The sequence below is a fragment of the Siniperca chuatsi genome, linkage group LG6, assembly GCF_020085105.1.
Source record: "Siniperca chuatsi isolate FFG_IHB_CAS linkage group LG6, ASM2008510v1, whole genome shotgun sequence".
NCBI classification, from domain to species: domain Eukaryota; kingdom Metazoa; phylum Chordata; class Actinopteri; order Centrarchiformes; family Sinipercidae; genus Siniperca; species Siniperca chuatsi.
Window position 1 is genome coordinate 1,118,976 of NC_058047.1, and position 20,943 is coordinate 1,139,918.

Genomic DNA, 20,943 nt, shown 5'->3' on the forward strand with positions numbered 1-20,943 from the left:
TTTTCATCTCTTCAGTGACGGAGTGTATTATTAATGCAGATCTTCACCACCTGAGCCCTCACACACACACACACACACACACACACACACACACACACACACACACTCTAAACACAGAGCGCACGTCAGCTCGGTGTTTCATTTCGTTCAGAGTCCCTGTGAGAGCAGATCAGGAACAGAGCTGCAGCCTGCAGCAGCACTGCAGTGCAGACGCAGAACAGCTGCAGTAACACAGACGCACCTGTGAGGCTGACTTCACCTGTGAGTCCCTCAGAAGTGTCCGCTAAATGAGTCTAATGTGACGTAGCAGACCTTATCTGTAGCCTCCATATGTTTGTCAATGATAAAAGCCAACATTAGGACAGACATTTTTAATTTATGACATGCAGATTCTGTTTGCATTTTAAGGTCAGTGTGTTTTTCCAGGTGTTTCCAGGTGTTTCCAGGTGTTGGGGAGTTCTGCTGCAGATGTTTTAAAGTAGAATAAAGCCTTTAGAGCATAGGTGTCAAACTCTGGCTCGCGGGCCACATTTGGCCCGCAGTGTAATTATATTTGGCCCGCGAGGCAATACCAAATGACCACTAGAGCTGGCCCACTGGTATTATACAGCGCATTCACCGCTAATACTACAAATCCCATAATGCTCTGCTGTTGTTTTGGCGCGTCAATCATGACAGGACCCAGAAACGCCCTCTCCTCTGTGACAGCAGTCATAGCGACCTCAGGCTACAGCTGTCGCCGCGCTACCCCTTCCCAAAAATGGCGGAAAGAAAGGAAACAGGAGCTTTTTGGAGGCAGAATACCTGTTTACCTGTGTAAAGACACACCTGTTCGTCTCGTATGTGGAGCCAACGTGGCTTTAACTCAGGAGCACAACATCAGACGGCACTATGAAGCGGTGAGTTTCAGTGAAAAGTCTCGCTGTTAGCGTGCCAGATGGGTGTTCAGATGTAATTCTTGGGCACGGAAAGTCAATAAATTATTAATTTCCCTAGATATTTGTCGGAACAAAAACATTTAAAAACATTTTTTTTTTTATCTTTTTATAAAAGAAATTGCATCATATAGAAAACTAAAAAATACATAAAAATAATATCAAAAATAAATATATTTTACGTTGAAATTTGGTTCAAAGCGAATGTCAATTCAAATATTTTCATTTCCCTATAATGTTGTCGGGGACTGTATATTGTTTGGTTCCATATTCAACGTTAAAGCAAAACTCGTTTGGGTTCATGTTAAAAGGTTCATTTGTTCAGTGTTGGCCCGCGACTTTGTTAAAGTTTAAAATTTTGGCCCGCTGTGTTTTTGAGTCTGACACCGCTGATCTAGAGTCTCAGAGGGAGCCGAGTGAAGACTGACAAACGTCCTCTAGTGATGTCACTTGAGTCGGCGTCGGCTGAAGGCTACGAGTTTGAAGATGTGGAGTTGGAAAGAAGCGAGCTCAGCAGACCTCTGCTCGTCTCTGCTGCAGGCTGCGTTAGCCGCTGCTAGCATAACACACCACAATCTCACACCCAGCTGTCAGAGGGAGAGCTGCATTGTGGGTAATGTAGGAGGCAGGTTTAGACGAGGAAGAAGAATGTGTGGAGTAAGAAAGACGATCTCTCTGGTTCTGCTGCAGCGATTTTTTTAAACTGTCCATCATGAGTCTGACGGAGTTACAGGAGATGTTAAATCTGTGGAAGACTCTTGAAACAGGATGTGATGTCACAGTTCTGATGTGGGTAAACAGATATTGACGTGTAAACAGTAAACAGTATGAGAGCAATGCTGCAGTGACGGTGTAGTGCATCTGTGTTTCTATTGGCCGACAGTCAGAGTTTAACTTAAGGTGAACTGTGACTTCCAAGGCAAACGTGTGACCTTTAACCTTCGATGGTCTGGAATGCTCCTATTGGTCAACATCACCGGACGCGTCATGGAAGTTGTCGATTCGGGGAGAGACGGCAAAGAATTCGGACACTTGAGCCTGTCTGTCTTCCACCATGACTCACTACACGGGAAAAAACCAGCAACGCCGGACGCTCATTCTCATGTCCGTCGGGTCGCTGACATCAGGGAGTCTGACTTTGGCATCATCAGCTGCGTCTCTGCTGTCATCTGTCGACGTTCATCAAGCTGGAGCTGTGACGTGGAGTGACGAGACAAACCGGGATCCTCTCCTCCACGCCTTCTCTCCCAGCAGCTGGTGACTCGCTAAAAGCTCCTGATGGGAACATCGCTGTAATCTCACGCCAACAGTCAAACATCAGCTCCGCCGGGCTCGGCTGAGGGAGAAATCAGATTTCTCAAATCAGCATCTCAACAACGACAAGCCTCCCGGGTAACGGAGCAGAAAACGACAAAACCAACAACACATCCCCAAAGTGTGTCGACGGACACGAAGGAGGAGGCGATGAGGGAGGCGATACCTGGAGTCTGGCACAGAGGACATCTGCCACATGACGACATACGGTACGAATCCACCATCAGGGCACTTCGACCCGCCGCGGAGCTGTCTGAAGCCGGCTCGTTTGATTCGAGGCGTCGGCACTGAATGGAGCCATCTGCGGAGCTCTGGGATTAGCATCAGAGACGACGGAGATGAAAACACAGGAGTGGGCATGAGCACGGCCCTCATTTTATTTAGACTCCATCATTAGTGCTCAGTGCCATTGTGCTTCTGGACTCCACTTCACAGAGACAAAACCAATAATAAACTCAATCACCAGACAAGAATATTAGATTGAACGATTCTGCAAAACCCACATTATGTCCAGTATCTGTGCAGGGAAACTACAGCATTGTGTTTAGTCTTTAGTTTACTGTTAAATAAACAGTAAAGTTAGAGAAAGATTGTGGCTACAAAAACGTTAATTGCAGGTCAGTGATGGGACGCAAATATACATTTTATATTTTTAATCTATTATTGTCTATTTTGATTTTAGATTTTGCAATTTTTTTTAAATTAACTGCTTTTTGGTGTTACCCATGCAGAGGACGGTAAACTTGATATTCAGTATGAAGAATAAAGGTTCCAATAACTGATACACGATGAATAAATATTTATTAGGGTTTAAACCGAGCAGTTCATCCAAGTGAACGTTTAAAGTCAACACAACTGAATAACTATCTGAACGGCCTTTATCTTCCCTGTAGTTAGTACCAAATCACATTTCTACAAATCATAAGAACAACTTTAGAAAATAACCCAGTTTTGGGGTAATCGACCTCCGTAGCTGTGGTTTTTCCCTGGAGGAAGTTCCGCCTGTACATATTTGATAAAAACAGTGTTTTTCTGTTTCTCTGCAGCTCTGTATCCGTCAGCTCTGTGTTTACTGTCAGCGGGCAGAAGCTGATGCTGTTAGGAGGCATTCAGGCTCACTGAATATTAAGGGAAACGTCGGCACTATAACGCCCGAAGCGCTAACAGAGCGGAGCTCAAACCAAACACTTGGTTTCATTTCATTCGTCGTCAGAGGAGGCTGAGAGCAGAAAACTGTTGAGTGTTTTAATAAAAGAAATGCAAAAATCTCTGATCACTTAAATCAGCTCAAGACCCTCCAAATCACAGACACATTGTTCTGTATCTGCAGTCTGATCAGGAAGGAAATTGTGGCTGAAATTATGAATTGAACTTAATCAAAGAGAATTATTATCAGCTGTTCTCCATCAAAAGGCACCATGATTACTATTATTATTATTATTATTATCTATTGTACTCTGATGCTATCTCGAGTCTGATGAAACCTCATCTTCACGTTACATCCCATCTATTATAAAACAGACATTAAAAGAGAGAAGCAGACAAAAGCAGCCTGTCTGCTGCTTATTCACTGTGGCACAGCAGAAACACCTCTCATGCAGCTGACTCTGCGGTCATTTTGCAAAGTGCGTCTTTCATTTTGATGTGTGCATTAAAATGAAGACAAGCACTGTGGATTTTGTAGCTCGTCTCCTACATTGCATTCGCTCTACAAAAAGGGATCACGCCACAGCCGAGGCAACAAAGACAGGATCAGCTGATTGTTCAAATGCCTAAAAAACAATATATGTTTACATTTAACTCTCAGTTACGAATCTTGTCTGTCAGGAGCCGAAGCAGAAGAGGCACGGCATCGATATAGTGCCAATCAAACCTAATCGGGTCAGAAAATACTTCTACGAATCATCAGTGAAGCTCAAATTATACTTCTGTTATAAATTTCACTTCTGTGTCAGCGTAGCTGCGAGGGCCGGCATGATTTAAATTCTTCATGATGTAAAAGCTGTCAGAAAACAATCCATCTGATTTTCTAAAAGGATTCAATGCGTACGGAGGTTTACACCTTGAGATAAATGTAGGGTTTTTGTGCTTTAATATGTAGAAACATTACATATGTCACTTTGTTGTTTGTAGCTGACTACTTGCTGCTTTGAACTGAATCCTTGGTGCTGTGAATTCTTACAAGAAGGGACTTTGTATTGTTTCTTAAATTAATTTAGTATTTGACTTATTGGACAATAAAGTAGTTAAGACTTAGAGTCAGATTAAAAACAGAAAGGCCCAAATCTGAGCAGCAAAGGTGGAGATATTCTGACTTTTAGTCTAAAAACACTGGATCCTACATTTCCCACAATGCAACTGCAGCTCTTTCATTAGAGCCTCCCTGCCTGTTGAACAGCTGACGTCTTTCTAACTCTACAACAGTTGTTTATCAGAAAATGGACAATGATGAGTAAACAGACCTTCATGTGTCTGTGTCTTCTCCTTTTCATTTCATCTGTCCCCCCCCCCATTACCAGTTATTGTCTTTGACAAGTTACTGACCCGTTCCTAATTACTGTTAATGTCTCCTTGGAGAAGGTGAGGCCGACGCGAAACAGGATTTATGGGTCCGTCTGTTACTTCCTGCTTCAGTCGTGGAGGACAGACACTGTCAGCCAATCGTCCACCTGAACAGGATTAAAGCTGATCGTCCACTCTGTCCATCTGCCCGATCACACACCTTTGTGAAGCAGGTTTCTGCTTCATGTCACCCACAAAAACAAGATTTCGGAATAGAGTGGATGTAGAAAACTGTGTATCCACATAGTGACAAATCAGTTATGTAGAAACAGGCTGAAATTAATTGTTTTTTTATTTCTCTTTGTTATATTTGGTTTTAGAGTAATGTGATTTGAACACCGATTAAAACCCACGTTTCCTATCTGAAGCTGTTTTTAGTCTCCATTCTTCCCCTTCTTTAGTACAATGATTATTTGATTGCTTTGGAACCGATAAAATTCCCGTGCATCAGTATTACTACGCAGTAAATCAGGTGTGCAGACGGACAGTCCTCACGATGGTCCGACCAGGCCTGTTTCCATGGCGACGCGCTCCAAGGCTCCCGCCCTGTCGACATCCCATTGCTCATTGCCGTGGCGACTTTTATCCAGAGATAAATCATTCAGCGGCGGCTTTAACGAGATTTTGTCACCTGGCTGAACACAGCGAGAGCGGCGGCGTCCTCCTGCCCCGACACGCCGACAGGATTCAATCAGAGCAGCCGGGAGGGAAAAAACCCTCGACATCGTCATAACAGGAGAAAATAGTCTGGTGGACTCTGCAGAGATCCGACACAGAGGGAACCATGGGAAGAACCACATCATCTCTGTTGGGATCTAACGGCGGCCTGAACAACTCACGTGATCAACGACGGGAAAAACCCTCCTGACCCTCTTCAGCCAGTCAGAGTTCAAAACTGACACCACAACATATCATTTCTCTGCGCTGTGAACAGGACCTGTAGGCCAGCTGAGGGTTAAACTTGTGAAGTAGAAGTTCCTGAGAAAGAGAGCACTGATCTCAACAAAACAACCCTGCTGAAAAATATGCATGCAGAAGAAATAACACCTTCCTCCCTGAGTTCACCACAAAGACGGTACAAAGCAGCCACGTCTCCTACAAATTACATTTATATACAACTAATTTACAAAAGCAAATGCGTTTTGAAGGAAATCTAATGCCAGCCAGATTACAATTTCTATCAACATGAGGAAATGTTAAATGTAACTTACCTGGCAAGTCTGTTAATACTGAACGTGTCAGTAAAATGTTCACTGAATTTCATTGTGAATTTCATTTGTTTTACGGCAAAATATCCGATCTTGCAGTACAATATCTGCTTGCAGTGACTTCAGCATTATTAAACTGTTTAATGTTTGAGGTATTTGTACTTTATTTGAGTATTTCCATTTTTATTTTATATTATATAAATATTGTACGCTTTACTCCACTACATTTGTTCTACAGCTATAGTTACAAGTTACTTTCAGATTACGATTTTTACATAAAACACATATGATAAACTTATAAAATACAATAAATTGTTAAAAATCAGATAAATGGTCCGCAACATTTTTTGGCTTTTAGAACCATTACAATAAAACGGTCTAGTTGTGGCCCCTTGTCATATTTCAGATGTTCAGAGTTGTTGGCAGTTTCACTAAAGAGACATTTCCCCTCTTAACTTCTCACATGGTTTCATTTAAATAACTGTTTGAGGCTCAAAGAGCTGACTATTATAGAAGAGTTCCAAATATTACTACACAGTTCTCACAACCCCTCAGATTTATCTGGTGAACCTCTGGAGGGTAACAAACTTATCACCTCTGACGAAGGGCGAGCACTGGAAGGAAAGCAAACCGACAGTTTTCTTAATGTTGAGTTTTCAAACCATGCTGCTATAGACTGTAAATTCTGCGGATACATTTATGACTGCATCGTCTGCATACATTTGAAAACCTGCTCCAAGATGCGATTCTGGTTAAGACATTTATATATAAACTGATGTGACATGGAAATAAAAATTAACTATACAAGTATTTTATGTGTCCCTGACATTACAGCAAAATAACACTTCACCACTTTGTTCTACATCAAGTTTCAAATGAGGCTGAAAACTCGGTGTAAACAAAGCACAGGGAGGGTTTTTATGTTGCTGACTGAACAGTTGTAAGACGTGAATTTCCTTTGGACTCTGCTGTAAAGCTGTTTATAGCGGAAGTGTTTAAGAAGCCAAAACTATGAGAAATTTATATTCGCTTCAGTTGAGTCTAAGATATTGTTTCTCCTCTGTGCTCCACATCAGTATACTTCTGTTTATAGTAATGCCATCTGTATGTAATGTCCATAGGACCACTTGTAAAATATTTTCATAATACTGCTCTATCCTGCATTTATGCACACACTTTATATCCTGCACTAGCTTATTGCACTTCTGGTTAGACCTAAACTGCATTTCGTTGCCTTGTACTTGTACATGTGTAATGACAATAAAGTTGAATCTAATCTAATCTGTGTTTTTGTAAAACTCAGTCAGCTCCCGGGCGTTGAACCCGTCAATCCCGTTCAGGACCCGAGCTTGTCAACAAGTATGTGTGAGGTTTTCACATTAAATGTGTTTAGCAAACCATCAACACTGCTGTCTGCAGGTTTGTAACCCAGCAGCACTCAACCATGTCCCTCGCTGTCAAACACCAACACAGCAGCTGTCAGGATGTGACAGACGTCAGCGGCGTCGCTCGTACCCGCCGGCGAACCACGACTTGATGCTGACATCACATGACTATGAAAGGACTTTACATCCAACGTGTATCAACTAAATGTTGGTGAAGAAGCTGATCAGCACAGGAACTTAATTTGGAGATGTGTTAACATTAATGTGGAGGCGATGATAAATTAAACAAGACTGAAGATTTTACAGCAGCACCGACTAGAAAATGACTTGGTTTGACAACAGTGAGACGCTTACAGCTCAGCAAGATGTAATGACTTGTTGGTAGTGATTTGTGTCGTGTGCTGACGTGCGAGCGTTTCACGAGCCCTTCATCCTGACGCCTGAACACAGCAAACAGCCAGTCAATCAGAGTGACGAAGGTCTTTAGTAGAGCCTCAGTTCTGCTTGACATACTCATCCATCTTCATTTGTCAGACTGAGGAGGCAAATGTTTAAATATTCATCTTACAGAGGCTGCAGGGTTCATTACAGACAGAAACATAACATCCTGATGATTTATCTATTCTTAAAGTCTTACCAGTAGTGGAGCTAAAAATGTAACGTTTGAGGGTGGCACAAGAGGAAAGATCATGGGGTCATTAAAATCTAAAAAGGGCAGGAATATCTAATACTACTACTATATCTTGGTCAGAAGACCGCTAGAGCATCCGTTCCCTACCTTGGGTTCGGCATCCCCCGTAGGGTCACCTGATATGCAAATGGTGTCGCAAGAAAGTTGCTTCAAATAGAAACAAATATTAAGTTATTTTAAATCAAGTTCATTTCGAAAAAGTCAAATTTAAATTAGCGAAGGAAGTGAGCCTTTCTGTGATGCACCGGGGGATTGAGCCATTCAACTACGAAGCCAGCGTCATCGAACAGCTGACTGAGCCGCCATGTGATCCAACGCTGCAGTGACACTGTGCACTTTAAAACTTATAGTTCCCTTCCCAACCACTTACTTGTGTGAGGCTGGAATTACTGTCTTGTTTACAGGCTAGATTTGACATTTGAGACGAAACTCTCGACTGCACCTCCCGACTCCCAACCATCTCATCAGACTACAGAAAGTACAGAAAATACGAAGAAGAAACGTAATCCAAGCAGCATTAGGTTTCTTGTGCACGTGAGTCCCTCCTGTGAAACTGTTCGTCTGTGAGCAGAGCGACATAACGGCTGTTTCTTTTCTCATCTCACTCCGTGAATTAAAGGTTTATTACGACCAAACCGGAGTTGGCGAGTCAGGTTGCGAGCGATAAAACGGCCGTTTCTGGTTAAACAAAAATTATCTTACTGTTCAACAAAAAGGTCCGTCTCTGTAGGGATCCTTTCCATAATGTTGTCAAACACTTAGACTGGTGCCACTTAGAGCCAGAACATTTCGGTGAATTAAAGGTTTATTTTGACCAAACCAGAGTTGGCGATTGTTGGAACAGTGGAAAGACTAACAAAGACAGTTTTGGTGATTTTTATTTTGTTTCTGTCCAGTTTGAATGAAGTGTTTTACGATGATCTGCGAGGTAAAATGACTGTTTTTCCCAGTGGAGTCTGGTGCTCTGTAGCACCCATTTGTTTTGGTCTGAGATGCTGGTGCTCTAGTGTGACATTTAGTGGCAGTGAATGTCGATTACAGCCCGACCACCTCCCCGCGATTTGCGTCCAGACAGCTATTAAATTTTCTTGGAAACATAACTGGATAAACAGTAGTTGTAGTATATAAAAGGTCATTTCTAGGAGGACATATTGTGCTATCGACTCTTAAATAGCACAGCGGTGATTGTAAACTAAAATGTTCTTTCGTAACTCTTCATTAAAAATGGAAAAAGTATCCAGTGGCTTAAGGAGATGTCAGGAGGTCAACAAAATCATTAGGAATCATACTCTGGGAAGCATCAATATCCACAGAAAATTATATACAAGTCTTGTGTAGAAAACTTTATCCAAATTTAAAAGGGTTCATTTTCTGAAGGAAATCCATATTCAAAGCAAGTTTTAGAAAAGGCCAGCCAAAGGTTTTTGAGATACCTTGTCAAGTAACAAAATGTTGGTTAAAAGGACATTTGTCCTGATGGTGGCACTAGAGGAAAGGTCAGGAGGTCACCATAATGATGATGATTCTTCCCCTAGTGACTGAAGCGACGGCAGTTTTTACAGACAAAACAACATCACCGTTCTAACTGGGGCAAAACATCAGTACATTTATTAAATACTGTCAACGCAGCTGCATTCACAGAGAAGCAGAAAAGTGTCCCGATTAATATTTCTGCCCCTCTCTGTGATGTGACTCAGATTTGATGTTTTCTCAACTGCAATAATCAGCATGAAGTCTTGTTTATCTGGCTTATCTGCATCATCAGATCCCCGGGTACACAACAACCTGCACACACGGTTTCAGACGAGGATCCTGCTGATGATCCTGTGGATTTATGACAGACTCTCATCCTGTGTCGTCTCTGTCTGTGGATTAATAAATCCTCCCTCCTGACTCTCCACGTCCTCTGAAGTCTGTTACTGTCTCTCAGTTTGGTCCCTTATTGAATTAACACAGAGACTTTACAGCACAGCTATAAATATTCATGTCAGCCTCTTACTAAAACCCCATTCTGACGGGGTTAACGTTACGGGGGGGGGGAGGTGGGGGAATGAAGTATTCACTCTGCTCCTCTGTAAATTAACACCGAGTTAATTTAACTCATCGTTCCAGACATTTTAACCATCGGGAAATTACAGGATATGGTAATCCTTATACACATTCAGCAGGACAAACAACAGAGAAAGGCTAAAGCCTCCTCGGGGGGGCGCTGGAGAGCTGAAGGGGATACTGCAGCAGGTGGATTTGAGTCAGAAACCTCCCTCCTTCTCAGAGTCCTAACTCCGTCAGATCTGAACTCACGAAACACACATTGAATCATTATCTCTGACGTCCGTCCAGAATAAACCTCCAGGAATCCACTGAGACACCAGAGAGGAAAGGCCGGAGAATCCTGCTGTTTTCTGGTTTTTTAGGTACAAAGCAGACAGGAGCTGCTAACAGCTGATTCAGCTACTTTTAATGGTGCCAGACACGTATATTAACAATCCCCATGTCACGCACAGAGCTGATTAAAGTCAGAACCCGTTCACCTGGAACTAATAACTACCTTTTTATATTTGGTGTGGTATGTTTTCTTTCTTTTGTCCTGGTAATCGCGATGCCATTTATTGTTACACCCTCGTTACATAATGTACCAGGTAAAACGGCAGATTTTATTCCAGCGAATGAAAACAGGGATAAACTCTGCAGATAAAAAGAAGGATGGACTCGAGTGTGATTATCCTCTTGGACTGGTGCCTGGCAGCAGAGTCCTGGCCGGCCTGCAGTTTAAATCCTGCCTGACAGAGAGGCTAACCCGGCCTGACGTGCAAGGCTTTGGCCTTAACGAGGCCTTGGTAAAATACACCGCACCTGCTCGCTTCAAAGCAGCAAATCAATCCCTGCAGCAGAAAGCTCATTTCTGCAGCTGAGGAGGAGGAGGAGGACAGGGAGAGTTTAATCTCCTGTTGCAGATTCCCCGTCCTCGGCTCCTCTCCCGTCTAAAAGGATCCGTCTTGAAAGTGAAGGACCGTCTCCTCCTGTTGGCTTTCATCAACTCCAAATTCAGCAGTGTCCTAAACTGAGAGCTTTGTGACGCTTTGACGCTGAGCGCAGAGCTTTGTCTCCGCTGCCTGTGACTCTGCCACCAGATCAGACGGCAGGTTTTAATTTGGACTTTGAAGTTTCAGCTGCCGTCTCGTTTCCTGCGAGTCCGACTCAAGCTAAACGCTCTCAGGGTGGAGACGTCTGAGTGCATCAAATCACGTTCTACAGATGCTCCAGTGAAAGCTCGGTGACATGATACAGCCTGAGACATTATCTGACTGTTGTTCCAGCTGAGTTTGTGTTCTGCAGGGATCTGATTGGCTGAAGTCATGGGATTTTCCCGGAGAATCCCTGCCACTGACTGCCGCTCCAGTAACATCTTTGCCTTTACAGCTGCACTAAGTGATGTTTTGTCTACTAGGGGACAGAAGGGTCACACAACGCTGACATACTATCTCTTTACGTAGTTGTTTTGGCTAACATGTTAGCAAACAGCTGCCTGCTTCCAGAGCAACATGATGTTCCCATTGGAGTGGTGTTTCTGTCCAATATTCACTCTCCGTTTAGGTTTTAATCTGAGTTTAATAAGCTTCGGATCCATTTTGGACCGGATCACTGAAGCTTGAGAGTCTCATATCCAGCTCTGAACCTGAAGCTGTTTGAGAACTGACAAAAACACCAGAAGAAGAACTTCCGCACTTTAGCAGTTCAGTTACAACAATTAACAGGCAAGTTGCTTCCCGGATCCACATTTTTCATATGCGTTTGCAATCTATCCACCAAATACAGTCATTTTGATTTCCATATTGTGATGTTACCATCGTTATTTTGTGACATCTATTGTATGTCTGTCTGTCCTGGAAGAGGGATCCTCCTCTCCCCTCCCTGACGTTTCTTCATGTTTCCCCTCATTTAAAGGTTTTTGGGAGTGTTTATCTGAATCGAGGGTCTAAGGATAGCGGGTGTCGTGTGCTGTACAGCTCGTAAAGCCACTTGAGGCGAATTCGTCATTTGTGATTTTGGGCTATTTAATTAAAACTGACTTGCCGTAACAGCTCAGTGAGCCTTCTGTATGAACGCACATGTTGAAATCCCCGGAGCAAGACAGGGAGAACGACAACTAATTTCAGTGTAAGCTCGGCTTCTGTTACCACGGGGGACAGACCCTGTAAAGGCTTTTCCACAGATCATTTACTGATGTAGTTACACTCGGGAAGAGATATGATTAAGTATGTGTCCCGTGGTGGTTTGAGCGATCAGATTTTAGTCCGTGTTGAATGCTTCTATGATGCATTTACACTTTCCACCAGCCCTCAGATTCAGACACATTAAGTGGCTCAGGGTTAATGTTAATAAAGTGTCCTCGAGTCAGTTCTGGATCAGGTTCAGGTTGGACTCGACCCTCATGTGCTTCTTCTGTTGACACGATGACCACGACTGTAATAAATCCAACTACACTACTGCCCTGCAGATCCACAGCTGTTGGACAGACGACACGACAACAATAAGAAGCGAAAAATGTCCCAAATACTGAGCAGCTTTTTGATTCAGGTACTATCAGCGGTGGAGGAAGTATTCGGATCCTTTACTTCAGCAAAAGTACTAACACTAACACAACAAAATACTCCACTACAAGTAAAAGTCCTGCATTTAAAACCTTAATTCAGTGAAAGTATTATCAGATAAATGCACTTAAAGTGTGACAGTGAGAGTCGTCCCTGTGCAGTAAAACGCTTCCTGTCAGTGTTTTATTATATCTGATGTTTCTGGATTCATATTCCTGCTGCATTCATGTGTGTGTTGCATTTTACTGCTGCAGATGTTTCAGGTTGAGCTCATTTTAACTGCTTTATATCCTGTTGGGCAGTTTAAGCTGCAGCCTGTTTTCAGCTCTGTGACGATGCGTTTCCCAGCTGATCCGAGGGGGCTTAAAGAGTTTATTCAGCTTCAAGAGGAGGAGAGTTTCCTCAACACATCCTTCAGCTCATCACAAACACCTGGAGATACGTGGTTTTCACCGGACAGGAAGAGTAAAGGTTTCCAGTAACTAAAGCTGTCACATAAATGTCTCTGAACCCCTCAGTGTTGCAGACGTCATCGCTTGTTATCACTCAGCTGCAGCTGGTTTTTCATGTTTCTGAATTTGGTTTTCCGCCGGCAGACGGCAGCCATGTTGGCTCTGAGCTGTTGGTTTCCTTCAGGAAGCTTCCAGCTGCTGCAGCGTCAGGTTCTCCTTCTGGAAGGTGTGATTTTACCCGTTTCACTGTTTTCAGCTTTCTCTGATTTGTTCTATTCTCGTCTACACCCCGGTCCCCGCCGCGATGACCCAATTTCAGCACGAAGATCAATACAGTTTCATTTTATCAAATCCAGAGAATCGGTGAAAACGAAGGCAGAGAAGTCACAGAGGGAATGGAGACGGAGTTGGCGGTGGAGCGTCTGGCAGCTCCCGCAGAATGTGACGCTTTCAGTGATTGTGTTCAGACAAAGGGAAGCTTCTGACCCAATAAGAGTCCAGTCAGCGCGGAAGAAAAAGCACAAACCTCCTCAGCTCGTCTCCCGCAGGTCGGCTCCACCGGTGACGGCAGCAGGTCAGGAAGCATTTTAATTGAAAAGAGAGTTGCTGTTTAAGAAACACTTCACGTTCTCCTCTCCCTGAACACATCGCTCCCCCCCCCAACGCCTCTACCTGCTTAGAAAAACACTCCTGTCCTGTAACATCAGCACGGCTTCCTGCTCTCCCTGGATCCTTTATGTCCTCCACTCTATTATTCTAAGTGTCTCTCGAGCAGCATGACTGCCTTTGCTTTTATTCTTCATTTCAGTCTAACCTGAAAACGAATGAAGGTGTAAACTATGTTATTACAAGACATCCTTGAAGGGGAATTCTGGCTCATTTCGATGTATTTGCCATAAAAAGGTGGCTGCTGTGGCTCTGAGGGTCGTGCTGACTTTGCACTCTCCACCTCTGTTGTAGAGATTCGGGGGGAACGAGGACTCGTCCATCAGGGCGGAGCCTCCTACAGCTTTCCAAATACCGTGAACAGGATTTTACATGAATCATTTCAAACGCTGGTCTCTGAGTCTGACCGGAGGTAAACACAGGAAGAAGTCGCCCGTAACCGACACTGTAGTTTTTGTACTTTACCACAGAAGAAAACATTGATTATGTATTCAGAATTTGTTTGTGTGTGGAAACATTTTTATTATTTTAAGACAAGACACTTCTAAGTTTACGAAGGAACGAGTCAGAGAGAGCAGACTTCAGAGTCACTGCCTTCTGACTGGTGCTTTTTAAATGTTTCCCAGCGTGCTTTGCAGTCCTACCTGAGCAGGATGAGTTTCACCTTGGAGGCGGCGCTCTTAATGATGGCCGAGGCGTTCTGGTGACTCCGCCCATAAAGAACCTGGTTGTTAATCTGACAGAGAGACAGACAGAGATATAATGATAATTCACCTCATTTCCGTGGAACATATGATGGTAAAGTGTTATTGATACGTCACTGGAAATCCCAAACGCCATGTCGTCTGTGAAGAACTGAATTAAAGTCACATATTGGCGACTTCAGAAACCAGTGATCAGGATAAACTTTAAGGTGCGACAGCAGTTGTATTTGGTTTAGTGGAAAACACGATCCGGAGGGATGCGTGGCCTTGTTGGAGGTCTGAGCCCTCTCAGTGACCTGCAGTTGAATTATTGATGCTTTGTTAATCATTATTGACTCTGCATCCGTCCCAACACCTACACCTGCGGTACCTGCGAGTAGTCGAGCGACCGCAAGCATGTGGAAGCTTAACAGAGCGGACTGGGACACACCTGTTTAACGAGGACACCCCGTCACTCCTGCGAACACTAATACATGTACTGATCGAGCTCAGACGTTTTGTTGGTTTTATTTTATCTCCACATAATAAGCAAATATACAGGATCAACCAGGCAGCATGATAGTTACAAAATTAACTAATGTGACTATTTATTTATTTACTTATTTATTTTCCCTCAGTCCTCTGTTCTCGCTATTGATTCTCACCTGTTTATTTATTTATTTTTTTTAGAATTAAAGTCAATTAACATGAATTCACAAATTCCTTTTTAGGAAAATAAACAACAACAATAACAAAATAATTAGTGCCAGAAGAAAAGTTTGATCTCCACATGACAGTCTGATGATTCTCCATAGCAACACACACACACACACACACACACACACACACACACACACACACACACACACACACACACACACACGGTTAATTGAGACAGGCTTTAATTGAAAGGTCACTGAGCTGTAAGGTCGTAAACTAGCGAGTTAGAAGCTACCAGCACCTCCAAATGTTAAATCAATAATCTCATCTACACACACACACACACACACAGCCAGGATTTAATAGTAAAAAAGCATTTCTTGTTTCTATTGTCTTTCTTTTCTTTGTGTGTTTTTTTCAGTTACATGATGAAAATGTTCTATTATCTTTGTATTTTCGATTACATTAAGTTGTATTATACATGAACCTGATGTTATATACATAGATTTTCGCACTAATGTGTCTTTCATCTATGCAAATGGCTCTGTGTGTGTGTGTGTTAAAATGTCCTTGTGTGTGTGTGTTAAAATGTCTTTATATGTGTGTGTGTGTGTGTGTGTGGTGTAATTGTCCAGCTTTCCTCGGCTTAACATCAATTTTTCATGGAGCCTCTGACACTGCTGTAATGAGGAGGAGGAGGCGAGCGAGAGAGAGAGGACCTCAGTGTTTCTGTTTAATATTTATATGAATAAATAGGACACCCCACACACACACACACACACACACACACATCCTCGCTGACGCACACATTTGCTGGTTATTGAGTTTTTGCAGATGATGTGATGTTGTTCGTCTCATCTACAGCTGTCAAATGAGGTGATTGTGATGTGAAGCTTGCTGACAATCAATTTGTCTTTCCTGCAAAATGCAGAAAGACTAACACACAACTGAAACATCATATTGTTTTTAGGACTTCATGTTCAAGACGACCTGCACCACCTGCCATCGTTATGAATATTCAAACAACTCTACAGCCGCACTAGCAGCTTTGTGAGGCTGCTCAACAGTGTTCTGAGCTAAATGCTAATGTCAGCATGCTAACCACATCCATTATGCTAATATGCTCACAATGCCAATGCTAACGTGCTAATGCACAGCAGGTGTGATCTTTACCATCTTAGTTTAGCATGTTAGCATGCTAACATTAGCTAATTAGCTGTGAACACAGAGTGCAGCTGAGGCTGATGGGAGCGTCATCAGCTCTGCAGGTGTTCGGTCAGAAACCGAAGTGTCGGACACGTTAACGTGTCGACCTGATGGTGGCGCTAGATGGAAAGTCAGAGGATCAGCAGAGTTATTACAGTTCATCCTGAGGGGAGCATGAACGATGAAGCACGTTTCATCACAATCATTGTGAGACCAATGCGTGTCGGCTCGTGGCCTTCATCAGCGTCATCATGCAACACATTACAAAGAACATTTAAATAAGATCAGTCCGATGTCTGCAGACAGCTAACGTCAGCTACCCGCCAGGTAGAGACAGACTGAACAAAGTAGAATCCGCACACTTCAGAGATAAAACCTCGTCAACAAACAAGCTCAGGTCAGTGTGCAGAGTTTTCTTTCAGTCTGCCCCTCTCGTAGATGCAACCAGCCACAGCCAGCTGACCTGGAGTCAGTCCTGCAATCTGCGGCAGGTGCTCATATAGTGCAACTCCTAACATAATCTGATGTAAATGTAAAATGAAATAAATTGATGTAAGCTAGCATGATAAAATCTGATGTTATCTAGAGTAAAGTGATGTAATGTTTTGTAATTAATGCTCTAATGTGATGTAATGTGATGTAATCTAACAGTCTCACCTCCAGCAGCTCGTCTCCGACCCGGATGCGTCCGTCTTGAGCGGCCGGCCCCCCGGGATGGAGTCCCACCACGAAGATGCTGAGGCGGGAACGATCCCTGTTTCCCGCCAGGCTGAGACCCAAACCCTGCCGCTCCTTCTCCAGCTCCACACACAGCAGCTCCCCCCGCAGGTCTCCATAACGCTCACACCAACGCTCTGCAGGAGGAGGAGGAGGAGGAGGAGGAGGAGGAGGAGGAGGAGGCAGGTTAACTGAGAGCCAAAGTGAAACCATAGCTTCCAGGTTCTGATCCAGAAGTAAGTAAACCTCATTCAGAATTACAGTGATATTTGTAATAATTCAAATAACTAAAAATCCAGCATTGGTAATTTAAAAAAAACCCCGAATATCATAGTTTATTTAATATTTCTGTCTTTAACAAACACCATTTCCCATAAGCCCACAGACCATCGCTGGTCAAATGTTGCTGAATCCCTATGCAGTTAGCAAAAACAGCTAATCCAGGGGGCTAAATTACAGAGACGAGTGATTTCTGTTTTGAAAGCTTTAGGAGACTCGTGGCCAGGCATCTGGAACCTCTCAGTTCATTTTCGATTTCCAAGGGGCGTCATCAACGTGCGCAGACCAAAACGCCTCTGAACGCAATCGTATAGATCTACAACCAATCACAGCAATAAAACTGAGCGACACATGCAAGTTGGGGCGGTGCTTGGTCCATTTAAGCAGGAAAAAAAAATTAATTTTCACGAATTTTCTCAAATTACAGCTGAACAGTTCGCTGAAATGTGTTTCAGAGGCAACGCAGTAACACAGTCCTGATTCAGATTTGATCAGCAGTTTGACGGTTTGATCTGAGTTTTGTGAGCTTGGTGCCTTGCGCTGTATCAACCAATCAGAGCAGCGAAACGTCATCGCATCAAACCCGCCCCAGGTTACATAAACGGCTGTGATTGGCCCGACCGAATCCAGGACGGTGGAGATCTGTTTGTTGTAGTTACAGCTAGGAAAGCTCCGACATATTTCCTTGAAAGCCAAAATAATTACAGCCGGATTTAATGGATATAGTTATACTGTCAGTCACACAACCAACTCTGTAATCAGACAGCCGTCTTCAGCTGTCCGATGATGTAAACACTCACGTGGGAATCCTTTCATCTCTACCATCCATACCATATGACATACGACTCTTTAAGGAGAGGAGGTGAGGAGGAAAAGAGGACAAGATCAAAGAAAAGAATCTGCATATGAGAAGGAAACAACGGGAGGAGAGGAGAAGACGCAAATGGAGAAATGAAAGAGGAGGAAATAGAGGGAGTGAGGAGGAAGGACAGGAGGAGAGGAGGTGAGGAAACAATTATATAAGAGAGAGAAAAGAGGGAGAGGAGAGAGGACAAACAGGAAATGAAAGAAAGGAAGATGAGAGGAGGCGGGAGAAGAGGAGACAAGCAGGGAATTAAATTTGGTGTCAAACTAAAAGCTGCTTAACAGTCCGTGAAATAAACAACGAACGTGAGCGAAATCTAAAACGGACGAAAAAACATCACTCAGTCTGACGGAGGATTCGGCGGTCTCAGGGCTCATTTGGCAAAGCTAAAAAACAGTAAAGATGAACGCTTCACTCAAACTTTGTGGAGTTCGGGTTGAGAGATCACACGGTTCCTGACCTTCTCCTGAAACAGAAAGCTGAAGACGAGGAGACTTGTCTTTGTTCCTGGACAGCTGCTGCTCTGCAGATATGAAGGTCTTTGTGTTTTGTAAGCGACAGCTGTGATGTGAGCACTTCACATCTGCTCTGGGATTTAAAGGTCACCGCAGTTATCTGAACAGCCAGCGTTCACACAGGACGCACATAAACTGGTTCAGTGGGGGAACAAAGTAAATCACCTCAAACTGAAGGAGGCACAAAACAGCTGCGTCTGTATAAACCCCAAAGAAAACAGTCCCATTTACAGCATTTGTGCTCACATCTGCTTACAAAACTGCCAGACAAGACGAGCAGAAAGCAGCGCTGCGACAGTCGACTTCAGAGGGCTTTAAAGTGCTTTAACAGCAGCAGAGATAAAGAGTCACTCCATCGTGGGCAGATGAATGAAGGGACGTGATAACACCAAACCTATTTAGTGTTCAGGCCTGCAAACGTAAGTGGGATGAAAAGGTGACGTTCAAAAACTGAACCCCAGATGGGGGTCGGGGCCCATCCAACCAGCAGACAGACTCAGTAATTCACCTGCATGACTGCATTTTTCCTGTTATTTGGGACGAACCCAAGTGCTTGTTGTCACTGCCAACACGTATCGTCATGGCCGCCTCTCTCCATGAGCACGCACAGTACGCACAGAAGAAGAAGAAATCCAGGTACAGCAGCCAGATGTGCCGATGCAAGGAGCAAACACACTCACCTGACAACTCTTGCTTTGAAGTCACTGTGGTGTTTTATGTGATGGGATACAGAAAGAAAAAATACAATACATTTTGTTTCTATGCTTATTTAGATACTTATTTTATTCTGCTATAATCCACATTACTTGTAATCACCAAACACTTTAAACACTCACTCGGTTTTAGCGTTTCATTTGGCATCATCACGTGAACATGAGATACAGATCATCTGAGTGAGACAGAGAGGAGGAGGAGGAGGAGGAGGAGGAGATGTCATGTGAGGTGAGATGATGAAGATACAGAGGCAGATAATGACAAATGTAAAGAGAGTGATGGAGCGAGAAATGAAGGGGAACGACTGAGTGAGGTTGGTGGAGAATGCACACACACACACAGGCAGCTGGAGGTGTGTGTTCGCCTCATCAGGTCCAGTTAGGGTTGAGTGTTTAATTCCCTCGAGCAAGGCACTAACACCGTCCTACAGCTGTGAAAGGAGGCAGAGCAGGAACGACGAAGAGCACGGCAGCAGAGAGACAGTTGTTGGTTCATCATTGGTGTGTTTTCAGTCAGCTGGTCGATCACATGTTCTTTAGAGCAACATTCAGCGGTTAGCTAGCTTAATCTACTCTACTCTGTTTGAGCTAATAAACGGTTCGATAACCTGAACCTAAAATAAACCATTAGCTAACCCGAGCTAAACCATTTTAGCTGCTAACCTCAACCAAACTGTTTAATGAGCCACTAACAGAAAGACACCGAAGCATCAGTTTATAAAATAGTTGTGGCTAACGTGATCGACCAGCTGCTTAGAGTCACATGACGCTTCATCAGGAGGCGTGTCTGTGTCACCTGATGGAAACATCTGGCTCTTTAGCAGCTAGATGCTCCGCTACGTTCAGCAGCTGCTCTCTGACTGCGTCTGGCTGCTGCTGAGCAGGTAGCGTTCAGCGGCTTTATCACCTCACACAACAGGAAACACTTTCTGGCGATATCTAGTTTGAATTTCCGGTGTTTCCACTCAGGTTCTTCATGTGCAAATTGAAAATGCACTTAAAAACAGGTGGATGGAAACGCACTGAGTGAAAGGTTCCTGTCATTCGCCTTTATCTGACAGCTTTAGTTGACTCACATCATTCACTAAATAAGATGTGGACAAGGAAGGTGGAGAGACGATGTCATAACGTCATTAAACAGGCACAACGTCCGTTAGTCAAACACTCAACACAGCTCGCACAAAGTTACGTCTTTGGTTTTCAAACACAGGAGCACAAATATTTAACTACCTGCTTGGTTTCGTGCATTAATTCAAACTTACTGTTGAAGTACGTCAGTTAAGCAGGAAAATAAATGAAAACAAAAACTACAACGCATCATTCGAAGGACGTCATCTGTGACTGAAACGAACACAAGCAGCTGCTTGGAAGGAAATCAATCTGAGAACTGGAAGTGAAATTGGGCAGATGATGAAGGACGCGAAGGATTTTGTGTTTAATCAATAGGATAAAACTTGAATTATAGTTTAGGTTGTTTAATTATTCATTATTAAATTAAAG

The 20,943-nt window shown here is 43.4% G+C and overlaps 1 protein-coding gene across 7 annotated transcripts in view; it reads right to left on the minus strand.

Annotated features, from left to right (window-relative positions):
* The window catches only part of patj (PATJ crumbs cell polarity complex component), a 135,591-nt gene that overhangs the window by 22,679 nt on the left and 91,969 nt on the right, over positions 1-20,943 (minus strand). For all 7 annotated transcript variants that reach the window (XM_044198942.1, XM_044198943.1, XM_044198936.1 and 4 more), the window contains 2 exons: positions 17,012-17,208; positions 14,450-14,541 (listed from right to left, as the gene is read on the minus strand). In XM_044198942.1, the coding sequence (XP_044054877.1) occupies positions 14,450-14,541; positions 17,012-17,208 (289 nt within the window). The remainder of the gene's footprint in view (positions 1-14,449; positions 14,542-17,011; positions 17,209-20,943) is intronic.